The following is an 18,021-nucleotide window of genomic DNA, read 5'->3' on the forward strand; positions in this document are numbered from 1 at the left end:
ACAAAAAGAGTACTGTTGATTCCATGTACAAAGAATGTCTAGTAAAATCTATCATATACAAATGCCCAACGCCCCCAAAATATCAAAACTCCAAATATTGCAACCCATTTTTTTATTCTCAAGAAGAGACATCCACCACCTCGGCAAACCACTGCTTCAACGCAGTAGCAAGAACAGCTGGCAACTCACGGACATCACGAACAACAAGGTAGTAAGGGAAGGGGAAACCTTCAAGGTAGCGCTTCATCTTCAGCTTCATCTCACCATTGGAGTCAGGATCAGCCTCGAAGCTAGCCTGCGAAAGGTCGAGAATAGAGCTTCCCTTGACAGCATCGACAATGACGAAGACGATCATAATGCGCTCTTCGAGAGCTTGGCGCACGAGACGTCGAATAGTATCGTGGTCTTCGCAGATACCATCGGAGATAATCAACTCGAGCTGCCACAGGTCTGAGGAACCAGAACCGGGGGATCGCTTCCAGCGCGCTTCGCGGAAGAGAGCGATAGAGTCGGCGATTAGCTTGCGCACGTTTGTGCCGGTTTGCTGGTAGCTGAAGTGCTGGAAGACCTGCATGCCTGCCTCGGAGGAGAACGGCTTGCCGAACTCGTGTGCGACGCGGACATGGTCTTCATCACCGAACCCGAGGACACAAAGGTCTCCGACCTCGAGCATGCTCAGACTCTTAGCAACCAGGGCCAGAGTCTCGAAGGCGAGTTGGCCACTGCCGCTTTCAAGCATGGACTTGCTGTCGTCGACGGCAAGCATGATTTGGTAGTTGCGCTTAGAGGGAATGGAACGACGCATCCAGATCTTGTCACGCTTGTATTGGGAGGCGATGTACGGGATGATGCGTTTGATGTTCAGGCGCTTACCAGTGCGGAAATCGCCGCGAAGCTTAGTTGCAAGGGTAGGTGCGAGAATGAGACGGAGCTGCTCAGTAAGAGACAGAGACAGGTCGTTCGTAGCAGATTCGTAGCGAGACCAGAGACGGCGGGCTTCGGGCTCTGGTGTCAAAGGAGGGAGCGTAGACGAGAGATGAATGGCCGCGAGTTGAGAATCGACTTCATCCAATTCATCATTGATATCTTCGGTTCCGAGAGCGCCCTCTGCATTGTCGCGAGACATGTGATCACCAGGGATGAAAGCTCCAGATTGGCCATCAGTGGGGAGGTTGCCTCGATCCAGCTCCATTTCATCGTGAAGCTGGTTATCCAGAGCCTCTTGGTTTTCCTCTGTGACATCTGGCAGAGTGTTCTCTCCCGGCTGGTTCTCGGACTCAACGCCCTTGTTCTGGTCGAGACCCTGAGCCTGGTCCTCGTTGGCTTGTCCAAGAGCTTGAGTATCTGCCTGGTCGTCATCGTCCTTCAGGTGCTCGAAGTCGGCATCCGCCATATCGGTATCTTGAGGTAGAGGCTGCGACTCTTCGTCTTCTTCTGACGGATTCAAGACTTCCTTCTGGCGACGGTGCCATTCCTCGAGAATATCCCCGAGTTTCTTGAATGCTTGAATTTGAGGATCGTTAGGAGCTGAATCCTCAGCACCGCCGTGGTCGCGACTCCGCTTGCTTTCTTCGCTGTCCTTGGCAGCACCGGTTTGTTGCTCGGCGCTGGCAGTCGGGTCATTCTCACCACTCTCCTGTTGTGCGTCTCCAGAGGCACCCTTGTCATCATTCTGGTCCTGATCGGCACCAAGGCCACCGGTGACTGCTTCGCTAGGAGCAACTTCTTCACCGGCTTCTTCATTGTCGTCGCGTTTAGCAAGGAATTCGTCCTGCTGGGCTTCTTCGGGATCCTCTCCACCGGCCTCTTCTTCTTCTTCGTTTCCTTCGCCTTCGTTGGTATCTTCACCATCAGCCATCTCTTCATCCTCGCCGGGGGCTTGCTCCTCCGGCGGCATGTCCGCATCTTCACCACCAGGCTGATCATCCATTTCATTGGCCTTCTGTTCGTCCTCTGGAAGAGGACCCATGTCATCGAGATCATTCATGCCATCGTCATCTTCACCTTCACCCTCATCACCGCCATCCATGTCGTTACCATCGAGCTGCATTTCCTCGGGCAGTTCCAATGTCTCCTCTTCCTTGGCCTGAGGATCCGTCACATCCATATCCTCACGACCAACAGCTTCACCCTCATCATCGGGGGCTTCCTCCTCTTCATCATCCTCTTCTTCCTCCTCTCCTTCTTCTCCTTTCTTGGCTTCTTCGCCTTCCTTCTGTTGCTCTTGGGCGGCAGCTTGCTGATCAGCCTCTTCTTGGCCCTTTCCTTCCTCGTTCTCGGTCTCCTTTTGCTGGTCATCATTGGCTCCGTCCCACAGCTTCTCGTCAACAGCACCAGAATCAAGACCATCGACACTGCCGACTTCCTCGTCAATGTCGTCTTCTCCTTCATCACCGCTCTTGTCTTTGTCTTCCTCATCTTCATCATCATTGTTCTCACCAGTCTCGCCTTCCAGTTCTTCCTGATCCATGTTCACAGCATCGGCAGAATCATCCATTTCGTCTTTGGTGTCCTCCTTGTTTTGCTGCTGAGCGAGTTCCGAGAGGTCTTCGTCGTCTCCGATATCTTTGCTGATATCCTCGGCGCCTTCACCCTCACCGAGACCAGTACCACTCTCCATCTGACCTTCTTTGCCCTCTTCTTGCGATGCCTCGGCCGGGCTGCATAGGCCTTCTGACGCTACCGTAGTAAAGGTCTTTGTCAAAATGTAGGAGGTCTTGCAAACTTGGCGATGAACCGAGGTAAAGCGGTCGGCCAGATTGTAGCAGATAAGATAGTATGTATTGGCAATAGGGAGAATACTGGTGACCAAAGCAGCGGCAATGGGGAGAGTCTTAGCAGAGGTGTCTTGCAGGTGTTGCAACTGGTCGAGAACTGTCTCCAGCGACAAGGTGATCTCGCTGAGGTGAACAGCCCTTGAGGCTCGGGAGAAGAACTCGTCGCTCCTTGAAAGCAGACCACTAAAGTCGATTCCAGTAGGCACGTCCTTGAGTCGTTGAAGACCGACAAGCATCTTGTCAATGGCAGCTAGAAGGCTGTTGTCGAAGCTTTCAATCGAGACGTTATCTGCGCCACTGAGAGTCGGAAGAGCAATGTGGCTTGCTTGTGTCCATGGGGTAATCTGATCCAAAGCAAAAGCGAGGTCGGGGCGATCCTGTGTCCAACAGCTCAGGTCAGCAACAAGTTGGTCGAGAGAAGACCGAGCTCGCTGGGTGAGCTCCTGCTGTGATAGGAATGCGATGCCGGGCGGAAGTGCAGGAAGTGACTCCAGAGACTTGCGCAAGTCATCGAAAATCGTCTTCTTCACTCGAATCCCCTCAAGAATGGTTGATGTATTGACGCTTGAGAACTTAGCATGGACTTCAACGACGTTAGAGGCAAGTCCAAGAATTGGCGTTAACCATGCGACAACTCTGGTCAGGCCAATGCATTCTTCCGTGGCAGAAGGGCTGGCCTTGATGAGCGAAGTCGAGCCAATTGACCACAAGTTCTGCATCTTGTTCAGGGTAGCCTTGAGATCTCCAAGACCAGAAAGTGCGGGTGAAAGGACACCTCTCTGGCGGCGGATCAGGAACAGTAGATGCTCAATCGAGCCCATACTCCTAGAAACTTCAACATTGCTAAGCTCCTCAGAATAGTTGCGAGATGCCAGACGAGCGCGGGGCAGAAGATCAAGCAATCGGTGGAAGTATGACTCGGCACTGCGAATGGAGGCTGAGGCTGTAACGCCGACTTCAAAGGCAGCACTCGTAGACAGAACTTGAGCGATCGATGCCTGGGTTTCAATGATGGCTGTTCCAGCATTTCGCTTAACACCCATCTCGAAGAGACGTTTCAAAGTGTCAGCGTAGAGACGGCGCTTCTGGACCTTGAGATGCTGGACGTCGTCCTTGTTGTCTTCGGTCAAGGTCTTCGGCGTTGACTTCTTGAACTCATCCATGGTCTCAATAACAGATACAACGAACCCATCAAGGTCCTTGGCAATATCAAATTCGGATGGAATAGCCGAATACAAATTTTGCATGCTGCGAGCTGTTCCATCCGGGTTCTGGAATCGGAGAGCTCTCGACGACCAGAGATCATTGCTCTTCTGACAGGCCGAGAGGGCCTCAGGAATGACAATAGTTGCCAGATTCTGCGGCTCAGATGTATAGACACTGTTCTCTCCAGAATCGGGAACGCCTTGTTCAAGGATTGGCTGGACGGACTCGCCCAGGGCCGCACGATATTTGCGAACCAGCTTGAACAACTTGACATGGGACCTTCTGGCGCTCTCCTTTAGGGCAACGATGCCGGTATCCTTCCAGCTTGCCAATTGGATCTGTTCCTTGATATCTTTCTCCAAAACCGATCTCTTGTCCTGCAGGGTCTTGTCCACGGTGGGCTCAAATGGTCGGTAGTGAGACAAAAAGTTATTAAGAGCGGAGACGAAAGGCATCAGGCAGTCATAGTCTTTACCGAAGACGGTGAGAATAGTTTGGAAATCAGTAACAAGCTGAAGGCGGCGGCTGAACTGGCCCAGTGTGGTGGTATTGAAGAATTGTTCCAAAGTTGAAATGACACCATGGATGTGTTCGCTCATGTCTTTCTCTCCAGCCTCGGCCATTTGAATAGGCACGGCGAAGAGTGCTTCATATGCGACAAACCACCAAGCACTGACATCGTCAATACATCGCTCTTTCTCGAGATCCAGGAGCTTCGCCCATGTCGTAAGCTCAAGGCGACGCCAAGCAACGATCAGGCTCGTGATCTCGTCGTAAAGAGGAGCGGCAGAATACTCTCTGCTGGCCACCACTTGCCATTCATGAACCAGCGAGTAGAGCTTCTCGACCTTGGTGATGAATTTGGCGACGGGTTCGATATGCTTGAATTGAAGGATCTCCGTGCAGCAAGTGATAACGTCGTGGAGAATAGTATGCTCTGGCCATGCAGTCTGGATCTGGACAAAGCGAGCCTGGATCGAGAGGGCGAGAGTCACGAGCCTCCTGGCTTCGGCAATGTTGGAGTCGGTATAGAAGTTGTAGTTCTTCTGTCGATCTTGAGCATCTTCGCCAACAACGTCGTCCAGAAGTAAAAACACCGGGGAAAGGTGGTGTTGGGGTGGCACTGGTGCGAAATGACCCTTGCTGTTGGACCACATGGTTCCTAGCAGGCGACCAGTATCCTTGACAAAAGTGGACAGAGCTTGACCGGTACGCTTGTCGCCCACAATCTTGGCATGAAGGGAGGCAAGGCGGACAGCAATCATCTTGGGGTCAATGCGCCCAACCTCATTTGCATTAGGCAGATTCTCCTGCTCGTACGTTGGGAAGAGCTCGTTTAGTTCAGCTTCATTAACTTCTTCCTCGTCCTCCCATGATCCCTTGAAACGGTAGAGTTCAGACTTCTCAGCTTCCTTCTCCTGGTCCTCTCTGAGTCTAGTCTTCCATAAATGATGGAAATCAGCGAAGACGTGACGGATTGTATCACGCGCTGATCTAAGGTCAAGGACTGATGAATCTGCATCCTTGGCCACCCAGAGAGCGGATAGCTCATGGAGTCGCATTTCAACCAGGTTGGTTGAGCTTGCAGGCTGGTTGACGGCATCCTCGGAATGGATAGGGTGGATTGAGCCTCCCAAGAATGGAGTGCGGTTGCTCAAAGACTGGATGTCAAGAGCTTCACCGGCCTTATCAGTCTGGTTGGAGCCCAAGAAAAGACCAACATCAAGAAGCTGAAGGAAGCGAACCACTGGCACAGTAATATCGTCGTATGATCTGTAGTGCGAGCTGAGGCGGTTGCTGAGCTGTTCGATATTGTTTCTCATAAGCTGAATCATTTCCTGGGACTTCAATGCCGTCTCTGTAGATCCAACCATCTGGTCTGGGTTCCTGTTGAGAACGGAATTAATCAAGTTCGTGAACTCGCCATGGAGTAGGCCAAGCTCAGATTTCCGAGGGCGAGTCACAGATGAGGGAGGGGGAGCAGAGCCCAATTTTTGGATTTCTTCTTGCAACAAGGCGGAGCGCAAGTTTGAAGGCTGACCGGAGAAAGAATCCTCGAACGCAAGAATGGCGTTAGACTTGGCACTGATTTCATCGAGACGTTGGTAATGACGCGTGCGTTGAACAACCAGGCCAAGGGAGGGATCAAAGGCCTTGTCTGGCACGAAGAGTCGCAAAAGAATCATGGCCAGCTGAACTGCCGCGAGGCCGGTAGAATGAATGTTCTCATTGATGTTGGGGGAAGCCGAGGCCAATGAGCGAATGAGAGCTGGAAGGGCATGTTCGGCGAAAGCTTTGAAGTAATGGCCATCTGCAACACTTTGGTCAAGGCGCAGCGACACGGAAGGGGCAGTCTCCGCGGACTTGCCTGCTTCGATGTTCTGCAGAACCGAAATGAGATTTTCGGCGCATTGAGAATCCAAGAGCTCTCTATGGCAAGCGACCAACTGTAGCGTGAGGCTAGCGAGAACGCGTTTGAGGTTGCCAGCCTGGTCCATGGCAATTTGTTGACTGCTCAAAGAGAGGGCCTTTGAAAGGGCCTGCTTCTCGGCCTGGAGAATATCCATCTGGCCCAAGGTTGTATTACCAACCGATGCCAATCTTTCCAACAATGACAATGACAGAACACCGCCAATTGCCAATGGGGAGCTTGATTCCTTTGCGGCACCGGAGAAAGATGCAATTCGCTGGAGGAGTTCGGGAACTTGGCTCTTAGAGGCCGAAGAGTCGAGTGAGCGGGCAGGACGACCAGCAAGCAAGGGTACGACAGATTTAATAGCTGCTTCACTTTGATTAATGTCCGATGAAATGTCATGGTACTGGCACAAAGCCTCAAATTCTTCAGAGAAGTAGGGGTATTGGGCAGAGTCGGATCTTCGAACGGCCTGGCCAAGCTCAGCCACGGTCTGCTTAATACTCTGAATAAGAGCATCTCCATCGGCGCCATCCCGAAGAATGAATCGCTGAGCAGTGACTAGCGAATCCCAGACACGGCTCAGCTGAGACAGCTCCACGCGTGTTTGCAAGGCAAGAGATGTGAATTCGGAGACAGTAGTCTCGAGCTCAATTAAGGAATTTAGCTGCTCTTGGGTGGAAGGGGTAATATGTCTCCAGGAGTCCCAGATCTTCTGCATGCTAAGACCAGTAGTCATCGCCCAGCCAGCTTGGAATTGAGCAAGTGCGCGAGATAGTCCGCTTTCCAAAGGCTTCAATGCGGGCGAAGAGCTGAGCAACGACGCGCACACCTTCCGACCAATTTGCAGGTAAACTTGGAATTCACCTTCGTCAACTTGGCTGACGTCTGTCGCGCGGTAAACATCCCAGCACAAACAGATGATGGTACGGAGTGCTGCCACAACCTCAGGGGATCGAAGGCTAGTCTCGTCCAGGCCTTGGATGTAATCGTACAAGGCCTGGCCGCATTCAGATAAGAAGAAGCCAACGGGCTGCGTTGAATCTTTCATTAATGACTGAATCCGCGTCGATGCCAATGACCTCTCGAGGCGCGTCATTTCACTGGGCTTAAGTTGCAATCCAGACTCGTTGGCTTGAACCAATTTTTGTCGAAGGCGATGAATGTCGAGCCTGAATTCTTCAAGGTAGGCGAGAATGACCATGTCTGAGCGGTAGCCACTGCCACCTGTAACAGACAAAAGCGGCTCATTGACCAAAGGGTGCATTGGCTGCAGGGATCCTTGCAGACCCAAACAGGCCCCACCCATAACAATCCCCCCAGCAATAGCGTTGAGAGGTTTCCAATGTTCATTTTCTTGGAGGGCAGAAGAACGACGTTGCAGGGCAATTTGGACAAGTCTTTTTACTTCAGCATCGGGATAACTGGGCAAATAGGTGCCAGATGACTTCTGGAGATAGAAAAAGTCTACCGGCGAAAGATGATCGAGACAAACCTCAATGGAGTCTTGAAGATTTGTGGACGACGGGGCAATTTCCAAATCCCAGAGGTTGCGGAGTCTGTAAAGCGAGGATTCGCAAGTGTAGGAAGGCCCGATTGTGGCAGGGATGTCCTTAACCTCGCTTGACATGAAACAAATCTCAACACATCTGTTTCGCATAGCACGAGAAAGCTCACCATTTCGAGGATCCATGGTCAAGAAGATACGGAAGTTCGGGTGAGGGGTGATGATGCGCGCCGAGCCATCCTCGGTTCGCTGTTCGTTGAGGATGAGAGTACCATTTGGTTCAGTCAGGGAGTTCAATCTGTCCAGGACGGATGGATTGCAGAGGTTTGCGTTGTCAAGGACCACCCAGTATCCATTCTGAACAGCCCGCGTAAGAACTCCTTCGGTCCACTCAAACCCAACCTTCATCTTGTCGGTATTGCGAATGGTGTCCCACAGCTTCTGAGCTCTAGTGAGGAAGTCTTGCAAAGTAGGATCCTGGTAAGACTGACAAAGTTCGGAAAGAGAGGAGACCACGGTTTCCAGCGAAGTTTCCGAGCTTTGGAAGTGCTGGCAAATCCAAAGAGCCGAAGCCACAGAATCAGAGACATCGCCTGAGGCGAAAGAGTGGATGATCTGACGCCGCAAGAAAAGCTCAACGTCGTGAACAAATGATGAGACTTCTCTCCGGTGGTCAATTTGCTCAAACCCACCAATCAGGTCCATCGTGTCTGTGTCGGCACTGAGAGCCAGTTCCTCAAGGTTGGCACCATTAACAGCCGCAAGCTTCCTAATCAGTGTGGTTTTACCACATCCCGCAGCTCCAACCAGAATACTCGGCCAGGAGTTGTCAATACATAGGATGAGCGACTCGAGGATGTGGAGGTCCTTCGGAAGGACCTTCATGTTTGGTTCAACTGAGCGTTGGAGGAGAGGGTCTCTGGTCAAGACTCCCAAACCGACCTGTAGATACTCAGGCGTAAGGTTGTGGAAGTAGCTCTTTTGGCCGATATCAGAGTCCGTAAAGATACGGTCGTAGATCTGCGAGACCACTACACGATCCTCTTCGCTTCTGAATCTTTGATTGATGACAACATCAAGGAAATGCTTGGTTGGGATCTGCAAATCGCCTCGGTCCGCCAACTGTAGCCATCGCTGGATGTCACGCAAGTTTACCTCCCAGGGGCCACCAGTAGCTCCAAGTTGGCGCTCCGTTGTGATAGCTCGGTTCAGGGTGGAGATGAATTCAACTAGTCTTTCTGTCTGGATGGTAGGGCTACCAGGGAAAAGCTTAGCGCAGATTCTCTTCAAGTCTGCATCAGTGAAACTGTCTGCATAAACGACAGTGAAACGATTGACGAAAGATGCAGGAAGACCCTTCCTGCCACCACCTTGGTGATGTGGGTTCTGCGCAGCGAAGAGGACGAAGTTAGGATGGCGCTTGAATGTCTGGTCAAGCTCGGCGATGTATACTTGTTGACGGTGATCCAAACAAGAGTTGAGACCTTCGAGAACGGATTGCGAAGCCAAGTTCATTTCGTCCAAAAGGACCCAGTCACCACGCTGCATGGCTCGGAGGAATGGAGCATCACGCCAAGTGAACTGGCCAACATCTCCACCCTCTACCGGAACGTCAGACCCGAACAAGTCGGTAAGATCGGTCTGGTCTGAAAGGTTGATTCGAGTGAGGGGCTTTCCAAGGGCCCTTGCGAGTGCTGTCACGAGCGTGGTTTTGCCGACACCGGGGCTACCTTCCATAAGGATAGGCTTCGACGACTGTAGGCCACGAGCAATGCGAACGGAGTTTGCAATGGTTGTTGGGGCATCCATAGTGAATTGCGGGTCGGGTTCGGTGTCCCCGGCAGTGGGTAGAGAGAATGGGCCTACTCGAAGGAATCCGGGCTCGAGGGTGACATTCGAGGATTCCCGATAAATCTTGGAGGCATCAGCACTGAACAATTCGCTCAGCTTGTCGAGACATTTCTGACGATTACCGTCCAGATTGTTAAGAGATATGGCGAGCATAGCGGCTGGGTTGGCACCAAGTGTATCAACGAAGACCATGGCTGCACCTTGGATGATGGCAAAGAAGGGGTCCGCAGTTTGGCAAGTGTTCACGAAATCAACCCAAGCGAGGAGATCACGAAGTGAAAGAGAAGTAGTCGAGGTATTCTGGAAAGTAGTCTTGAACCATTTGGCGAACTGAAGCATTGCTCGAGCAACTTGCTCTTGCTCTAGGTTCAACCGCATTTGAAGAATGGGGAGAATATCTTCATCTTCCGAAAGCTGGGGCGCCCAGATTTCAGTCATACGGTTTCGAAGAGCAGCTGAAAGCTCTCGTTTACCATAATCACCACCAGGGTTCATGGTTGACAGGAACTGGAAGCCACCATCGGCCACAACCATAGAATCAACAGGGCCCTTCTCAGCCAAAAGTATGGACCTAGCGGGCTCAAGAACACTGTTGAGTCTCTCGAGAACAGAATCATCTGCAAGAGAAATTTCATCAAGAAGGAAGAATTCACCGGTCTTCATGGCAGTGATCAGACTTCCATCAGACCACTCGAAAAGAGCATTGCATCGGATGAGATTTTTCTCCACTTTGCGCAATAAGTCCTGGTCTTTTTCTTCTCGTTGTTGCGCATCAAGGGCCGCAAAGTCCTGCTTCAATTGCTCAAAAGAGGATTCATGCTGCTGACCGTGAACAAGGAGTTGTAAATCTTCCAAGAGTTGTTTTTCGATTGCTGCTCGGTTTCGAATGGGTCGTTGAGCACCGATGAGATCACCAGTCTCCAGATTCACATGGGCGTTCACAATGAACAGCTCTCTGCCAAAGGCCTCAGCGACAGCCTGGCAAAGTTGGGTTTTACCACAGCCGGTCTCTCCAACAAGAAGAATTGGCTCGTTATTTCTCAGTGCTTTAGAGACCAAGATGAACAGGCGCCTCATGGCCTTGGTCCAAACAATGTCAGATGGCAGTCCAGTCATCTGAGGGACACTCTTCTCCAGCTGCGAGGTACTGTACAGAACATCTTCATCCAGGCGGACCTTCATGACTTCTTCAATAACAGCCTTGACAGCAGCCTTCTCTTGGGGGTTTCGAACACGCTCAGCAAGGAGCATGAAACCGTTCACTGCGAGTTGTTCGCGATCATCAGCATCACGAAGAGCCCATCGAAAGAGATCACGAAGGGTGGCAAAACTGTTTTTCTGCTCGAAGAGTCGGTTGGATTGACGCAGCAACGAAAGCTTGCGGTAAACCGAAACGATTCGGGTGCAGAAAGATGGTGCAATCTGAGATCGTTCTTTCAGAATGTACTCTAGCTCGCTCTCCGGAATATCATCGAAATGCAGTTCAAGGAAACGATTCCTGAACGCACGAGAGAGGACTTTACGACCACCATAAAGACCAGCAGGGTTTTGCGTGGCAAAAAGCATGAAGTTAGGGTGAGGGTGGACAACTTCTTGGGTTTCAGGGATGAACAGCTCTCTGTTATCATCCAAGAGTCGGTTCATAGCCTCAAGCACGTCGGAGGGCGCGAGGTTAAGCTCATCAAGGACAATCCAGTAACCATTGCGCAAGGCCTCTACCAGAACACCCTCCTGGTACCGCAGACTTCCATCGTCAGTGGAGATGTAAGAACCAAGATACTCCTGCAGGTCTGTGTGCTCGTGGTTGTTGATACGAACGAACTTGTTGCCGGAGACCTTGGCCAGGTACTCAATCATACTGGTCTTTCCTGCAGACGTCGGACCCTGCAGCAAAACCGGGAATCGCCGCGTTGAGCTTGCTCGGACGAGGTTCTTCAGGTTCTTCTCAATAAACGGAGTGATGATGTAGTGAGGTTGCTCCTCGGGAACTAGAGGACCACGTTGCATCCAGTAATGTTTGAAATGGACATAGTCGTGACCGTCCTGGGGAGGCCTTGGAGTCTGGCCAAGAAGAGCCCTGGCATTCTTTGCGTTGCCGAAGATGTGTGCCTCGAGGAGAGGGATCAAAGATCGCTCAGACTCTATACCGAGAACTGTCAAGAAACTCATGCTGAATCCTTCAAAAATCGCACGACGGAGTCCATAAGTGCCAGCGTGATCGATGACATAGATGAGGGCTCGAACAAGGGTTCGGATACTGAAATGCGGTCGTTGACCAGCTCCATCGGTAAGCTTGTTCTCGTTGCTGAGCTTCTTGACCTCCATGTATAATTGTGCAAGGTCTGGTGCCGCGCGCTGGTCGCTCAACGTCAAGCTACCGAGATACTTTTCAATAAGCGCGAGGAGGTCGTTCAAGTCGGTGTCCGGGGAATGCACGTAAAACTCAGTGAATCGAGATCGCAAGCCAGGAGGCAGGTCCCGTTTGCCTGCATCGGTTGCAGGGTTCATAGCACCGAAAATACGGAAGTCGGGATGTCCAAATACTCTCTCAACGTCACCAGCCTCTGATAGGAGCACAGATGGAGAGCCCTCACTGCCATGATGCAGCAGACTGGCAATGTTCTCCAGAGTATCGGGGGAAGCCAGGTTGACCTCATCGAGAAGAACCCACTCACCATTCCTCAATGCTCTCACAATCTTACCTTGGACGAAGGCAAAGGCGAATTTGGCATCTCCTTGGGAAACCTGAGCTTCGAAATCGGCAAGTTGAGACTCAAATCCTTCCCATCGTTGCCGCAGGTATTGGTATTTCGGGGAGTCTAGCTTTCGCTTCTTAGCCGGTTGCTCATCACCATTCTCAGTCTCCTTGGCAGGGTTAAAGACACCATTGGCTAGGCGAACAGCTTCGTGCCATAGGTTGACAAGACGGACCCAATTTCCCGAAGGAACACACTTGGACACAGAAGAAAGGAACTTTTGGTTCTTCTTTGCTGAAAATGTGAGCTCAAACAGCTGGGTGAACTCGTCAAGCAATGGCACAGCCATTGTACGGATGCTGACTGGTTTGAACCCTCCGAGCAAATCAGTACTCTCACTCTGTTGAGACAAGTTGACAACTGTGAGCTTCTGACGCATCAAGGTAGCGAGCTGTTGAATGACAGTGGTCTTTCCGATACCTGTCTCTCCGACAAGCAAGACAGGCTCTGCCATCTGCACTGAAGCGGCGACTTGCTCCATGATCGCCAAGGCGGATCTCGTGGAAGCAAAGCGAGATGCTGCCGCTGCAAGCTTCAATGCTGAGCCACTCGGGACCTTGATCTTCTGAAGAGTCTCACGGCCAAGCATAAGAGAGTTGTTCTTGTCCGTGTAGCTGGGTGTGCGCTCATCAAGGCAGTACTGGGCACGCTGAGGCGAAATCTGAAGTGCCTCAGATACAACGGACGCGAGAGAGCTTTGCATTGACTTTTCAGGAAGGTACTTGAGGAAGATATCCACAATGTCCAACAGGATCTCATCGTCGACACCTTCCGGTGTAGGTTCAAAGCCAGTCTTTGCACCCATACGTTGCAAGCGCCGATGCAATCGACTGCAAAGCTTGATCAAGTCACGGAAACCGGGTGTCCGACCCTGAGATCCCTTGATCGCCAGACTTCCGTGGAACGCAGCACATACCCTTCCATACACATCCATGATAATTGGCACGCGCGACTCAAGAAGAGGGAACTTTTGAAGGATGACATTGCGCATCTCGTCCACAGGAAGAGATGAGACTTGGACTCTCTGCCACAATCGGCTTCCAAGCATGGATGTGTTCGGAGCAATTTCCTCTCCCGAGATGTTGTAAGAAGATTTCATGGTCGCGATGATTTTGAAGCCTTCCGCGCATTTGATGCGCTCTCTCCGACTAGCAATTGTCAACTCTCCCCTCTCGATTATGGGAAGGATGAGTCCAATAACTTCAGATGGAGCGCGATCAAGATCCTCGATCAACAACCAACGGCCTTCTCTCGCGGCCTTGGTCAACACACCAGGCTGCCAAGAGAAGGAGCCCGTTGCAGACGAGGTGGCATACATGCCGAGCAGACTCTTAGCATCCGTTTGTTCGTTCAGATGCAAGGTGACCATGGTTTCCGCCTGGCCCATGGCGGCAGCGATGTCATTGATTAGGGTAGTTTTTCCAGCGTTAGGCAATCCAACAAGGAGGACAGGCTTGAAACCCAGAAGAGATCTAGCGATACGGCGCAAATTCTCTGTCGCGGTTGTGGTTTTGACGATGGAAGAGGAAGACGGCCTAGCATCCTTCAGTCGAGGGATCAAGACACCACAAACATCTGCGGATCTCGCGGTGAAATATTCTCTTGTCCTATCGATCAACTCCATGGTCTCATTCTCTGGTCTTGAAGATCTTTGGTTTTCAATATGGTTCCCGAGAACATCCCATCGCCGCTCTTCCCAAATACCCAAAAGGCGGTAGTCAATAGTGGTCTCCTCCCAATCTCCTTCAATTGGGTCACTGCCAGTGTTGACGCGGAGCATCTTCTCGGTGGCTGCATCAGCCGCGTGCATGTAAAGGGCGAAGCATCTGACGGCGAGGTATCTGATAACTCGGTCATCGTGGGGGAAAAGAGATTGAAGTTGGATCGGCGATACGGCTTTGGAGAAGGTTTCCAAATCGAAGGAGAGAAGTCGGAATAGTGCTAGTAGTAAGACACGAATGCTATTCGAATCCAACTGTCGCAGTGTAAGTTCCTTTGTTCCAGTCAGAGCTGACAAAGCTCCTGCCTGGGACAAGGCATGTTGGCTGGCAAAGGATCGGAGGTGTGTCGCAAATGGTAGGATGCGAGCGAATGCCGCCAGGACGTGGATAGGGTCGGCATTGAGATCCGATCGAAGCCATCGAGATGCCAGGTCGACGACGATCGGTTCATAAAGTCTAAACACGCTTTCTGTACACTGTGGTTGTAATGCGCCAAGCGCAAGCGCGTGTAGCTGTTGAGTCCCCGAAGCAGACCGAACGAGATTCGCGATCTCGCTCGGTAATTGCTCCAGCATTTGGGACTCTGTCAGAGTCCTCTCGTATACGGGCCTCTCGTTCATACTTGAGTCCCGAGTTCCAGAGGAGCTCTTCGTTGTGAGTTGAAGAAATCCACCGCAGAATTCCCCGTAACTTTTTTTTCTGCCGCATCCAACCAGCAGCCCCACCGGACACAGTCCCCACCGCCTGTAGTCGAGAGCTTAGTCACCCTGCAGCTTGCGCAGCTCCGCGGCTTGAAACGTCAAAGGCACCTCTATCTTTTGTCTAGAGATGCTAATGAAGGCCATCAGTGGCTCATAATGACAATGACTGGTCAGGGCTTGGGTGGCGATCGCGACCCCAGTGCCGCGACGCCAGATCAGCCGGAACATGATCGATTTGACCCTCGGCCGCACGAGGCAGGTCGGAACGCGGAGGGCATTCATGAACCGTAAGTGCTGTGAGTATTTGGAAATTGCTATAAAAATTCTGATACAGTGATTGGTACAGAATCACATTTAAACGGAAACAAAGGCGACAGTCCCGCTTCAGTCTGTCGAGTCTGTTCCCAAATCCCGCCGGTGGTTCGGAAACAGGTCACGGATTTACAAGATCTCAGGGTGCTCAGAATGGAGATGCATCGCCTCTAGACCCTTACGGAGCCATTGGATGGAACGGCAACCCGGACGCTTCCAAAGATGGCACCCCTCTAGACTGGTATGTCGAGGGGCCAGGGCGTCGAGTAGGCTACGATGATTTCACGGCTATCGACTGGATCTACGAGTACACAAAAGAGCGGCAACGAAAGCGATTACTCTACTCGAGCGGGCAGGGCATTGCGGGATATTTCCGTCGGCTGATCGAGGCAAGCAATATCTGGTTTGTTTTGGTTGCGACGGGTATCGCAGTCGGCATCATTGCCGCGACTATCGACATCGCGACAGACTGGTTGGGAGATTTGAAAACTGGTTACTGCAAAAATGGCAGCGGAGGCGGAAAGTTTTATCTCAACCGCAGCTTTTGCTGCTGGGGAGTAGATGGTAAGTTCTTTCTGTGAGATGTCCTGCCCATACGCTGACCCAATGGGTTTGGTAGATTACTCGAAATGCCTAGATTGGACACCGTGGGGAAGTGCCCTGAGCTCATCCTCCAAAGGAGGACAATATACCATTGAATACATCTTCTACGTTTCCTTTTCGGTGAGAGCCCAAGGCTTGGAGAGGTCAACGAAAATCCCTAACTCATATCAGGTGCTATTTGCCGTATGCGCTTGCCTTTTGGTACGAAAATTTGCCATCTATGCGAGACATAGCGGAATTCCCGAAATCAAGACAGTTCTCGGAGGAACTGTCATCCGGCATTTCATGGGTCCCTGGACGCTTACTATCAAGTCCCTTGGACTGGTGAGTCGAATATGTCATATATTGCGAAACTTGAATCTGCTAACTTCTTACTAGTGTCTCGCGGTTGCATCCGGACTGTGGCTGGGCAAAGAAGGTCCACTCGTGCATGTTGCATGTTGTTGTGCCAATATCATGATGAAGCCTTTCGATAGTCTGAATGGAAATGAAGGTATGTATCAGACGTCTCACAAATTGCTCTCAAAGTAACGATTTCCAGCTCGAAAGCGCGAGGTTCTCTCTGCGGCGGCAGCCGCAGGTATCTCAGTAGCTTTCGGTGCTCCCATTGGAGGAGTGCTTTTTAGTCTGGAGGTACGTGGCAACCTCAAGATTTCTTGAAGTTGATACTGACCAAACCCAGCAACTATCGTATTATTTTCCAGATAAGACCATGTGGCAAAGCTTTGTTTGCGCCATGGTTGCCGCAGTCACGTTACAAGCTCTGAACCCATTTCGCACGGGAAACATTGTTTTATACCAAGTCACCTATACTCGTGGGTGGCATCGCTTTGAGGTCATTCCATTCATTATTCTCGGTATTGTAGGAGGTCTTTTCGGCGCGTTCCTTATCCGGATGAACTTACGAATTGCCAAATGGCGACGATCTCGGTCTTGGTCAAGACCCGTGATTGAAGTAGCTATCGTGGCTCTTCTGACGGCTTTGATCAACTTCCCCAATCATTTCATGAGGGCTCAAAATTCGGAGCTTGTTCAATCTCTGTTCGCGGAGTGCAGCAGTGAGACATACGATCGATTCGGTCTCTGCGCCACCGGAGCCAAGTCATTTGGCGTAGTCGCTATTTTGCTGCTGGCTGCTGTGCTAGCCTTTTTCCTTTCTGCATTAACCTTCGGTCTTGATATTCCCGCCGGTATCATCCTTCCTTCAATCGCCATTGGCGCTCTGTACGGCCGAGCTTTGGGAATACTCGTTCGGATGTGGCAGGAAGCCTATCCGAAGGCTATCATTTTCAGCAAATGTGAGCCCGACATTCCATGTGTGACCCCAGGGCTATATGCAATCATCGGTGCAGCATCTGCGCTAGGAGGCGCAACTCGGATGACTCTTTCGATTGTTGTCATCATGTTCGAGTTGACGGGTGCCTTAACCTATGTCATCCCGATCATGATCGCCGTGATGCTATCAAAGTGGTGCGGTGATATCTTTGGGAAGCGTGGTATCTACGAGTCATGGATTCAACTAAATGAATATCCATTCCTTGATCACCGAGACGATACCATTCCCCCAGACGTCTCTGCTCATCGGGTCATGACCACTGTGGATGATGTTTCTGTCATCACAGCAACTGGACATACCATTGGCTCCCTGCGTGCACTTCTTAATACCACTACATACCGTGGCTTCCCCGTCATCTCAGAGATTTCGACCCCCGTTCTCCTGGGCTACATCACACGCAACGAACTTTCATTTGCTTTGAAGTATTCAACCTCACCGACACAGCGCAACCTCACCAGTGAGACTCAAGTCTTCTTTTCCCATCAGCCTTTTGCAGACCCTGTGGAGACCCTGGACCTCCGTCCATGGATGGATCAAACCCCCATCACACTCAACAGCAACATTACGTTCTTGATCGTGCTGCGCATGTTCCAGCGGCTTGGATTACGCTATGTATTGTTCGCCAACAAGGGCATTTTGCAGGGACTACTGACCAAGAAGGATGTTTGGTCAATTCTGAATGGCGTCGAGTTCCGTCGACAAGAGGCTCTCCGAGACCATGATTATGAGGCTCATCATGTGGCTGAAGAGGTCGGTCTCCTTCACAGCGATGAACGAAGCAGTCTCAGCAGCACTCTGAGGCGAGAATCCCTGTGATCTTTTCTTTGTAGCCTTTGTA

General features: G+C 51.3%; 2 protein-coding genes across 2 annotated transcripts; one reads left to right on the forward strand and one right to left on the reverse strand.

Moving 5' to 3' along the window:
- Positions 1-118: 118 nt before the first annotated feature.
- Positions 119-14,851, reverse strand: N7443_005123 (AAA family ATPase midasin; the record flags this gene model as incomplete). Its single annotated transcript, XM_056885179.1, has 1 exon — positions 119-14,851. One exon carries the CDS (start codon positions 14,849-14,851, stop codon positions 119-121), a length of 14,733 nt encoding a protein of 4,910 aa, XP_056743457.1.
- Positions 14,852-15,088: 237 nt separating this feature from the next.
- On the forward strand, positions 15,089-17,999 carry N7443_005124 (chloride channel protein; the record flags this gene model as incomplete). The annotated part of the gene is made up of 6 exons (XM_056885180.1): positions 15,089-15,219; positions 15,279-15,808; positions 15,864-16,171; positions 16,226-16,340; positions 16,422-16,480; positions 16,530-17,999. The coding sequence occupies 6 exons, from the start codon at positions 15,089-15,091 to the stop codon at positions 17,997-17,999; spliced, it is 2,613 nt and encodes an 870-aa protein (XP_056743458.1).
- Positions 18,000-18,021: the final 22 nt, after the last annotated feature.

Source organism: Penicillium atrosanguineum (assembly GCF_028827265.1).
Source record: "Penicillium atrosanguineum strain IBT 20685 chromosome Unknown utg000003l_segment0_segment0, whole genome shotgun sequence".
NCBI lineage: Eukaryota > Fungi > Ascomycota > Eurotiomycetes > Eurotiales > Aspergillaceae > Penicillium > Penicillium atrosanguineum.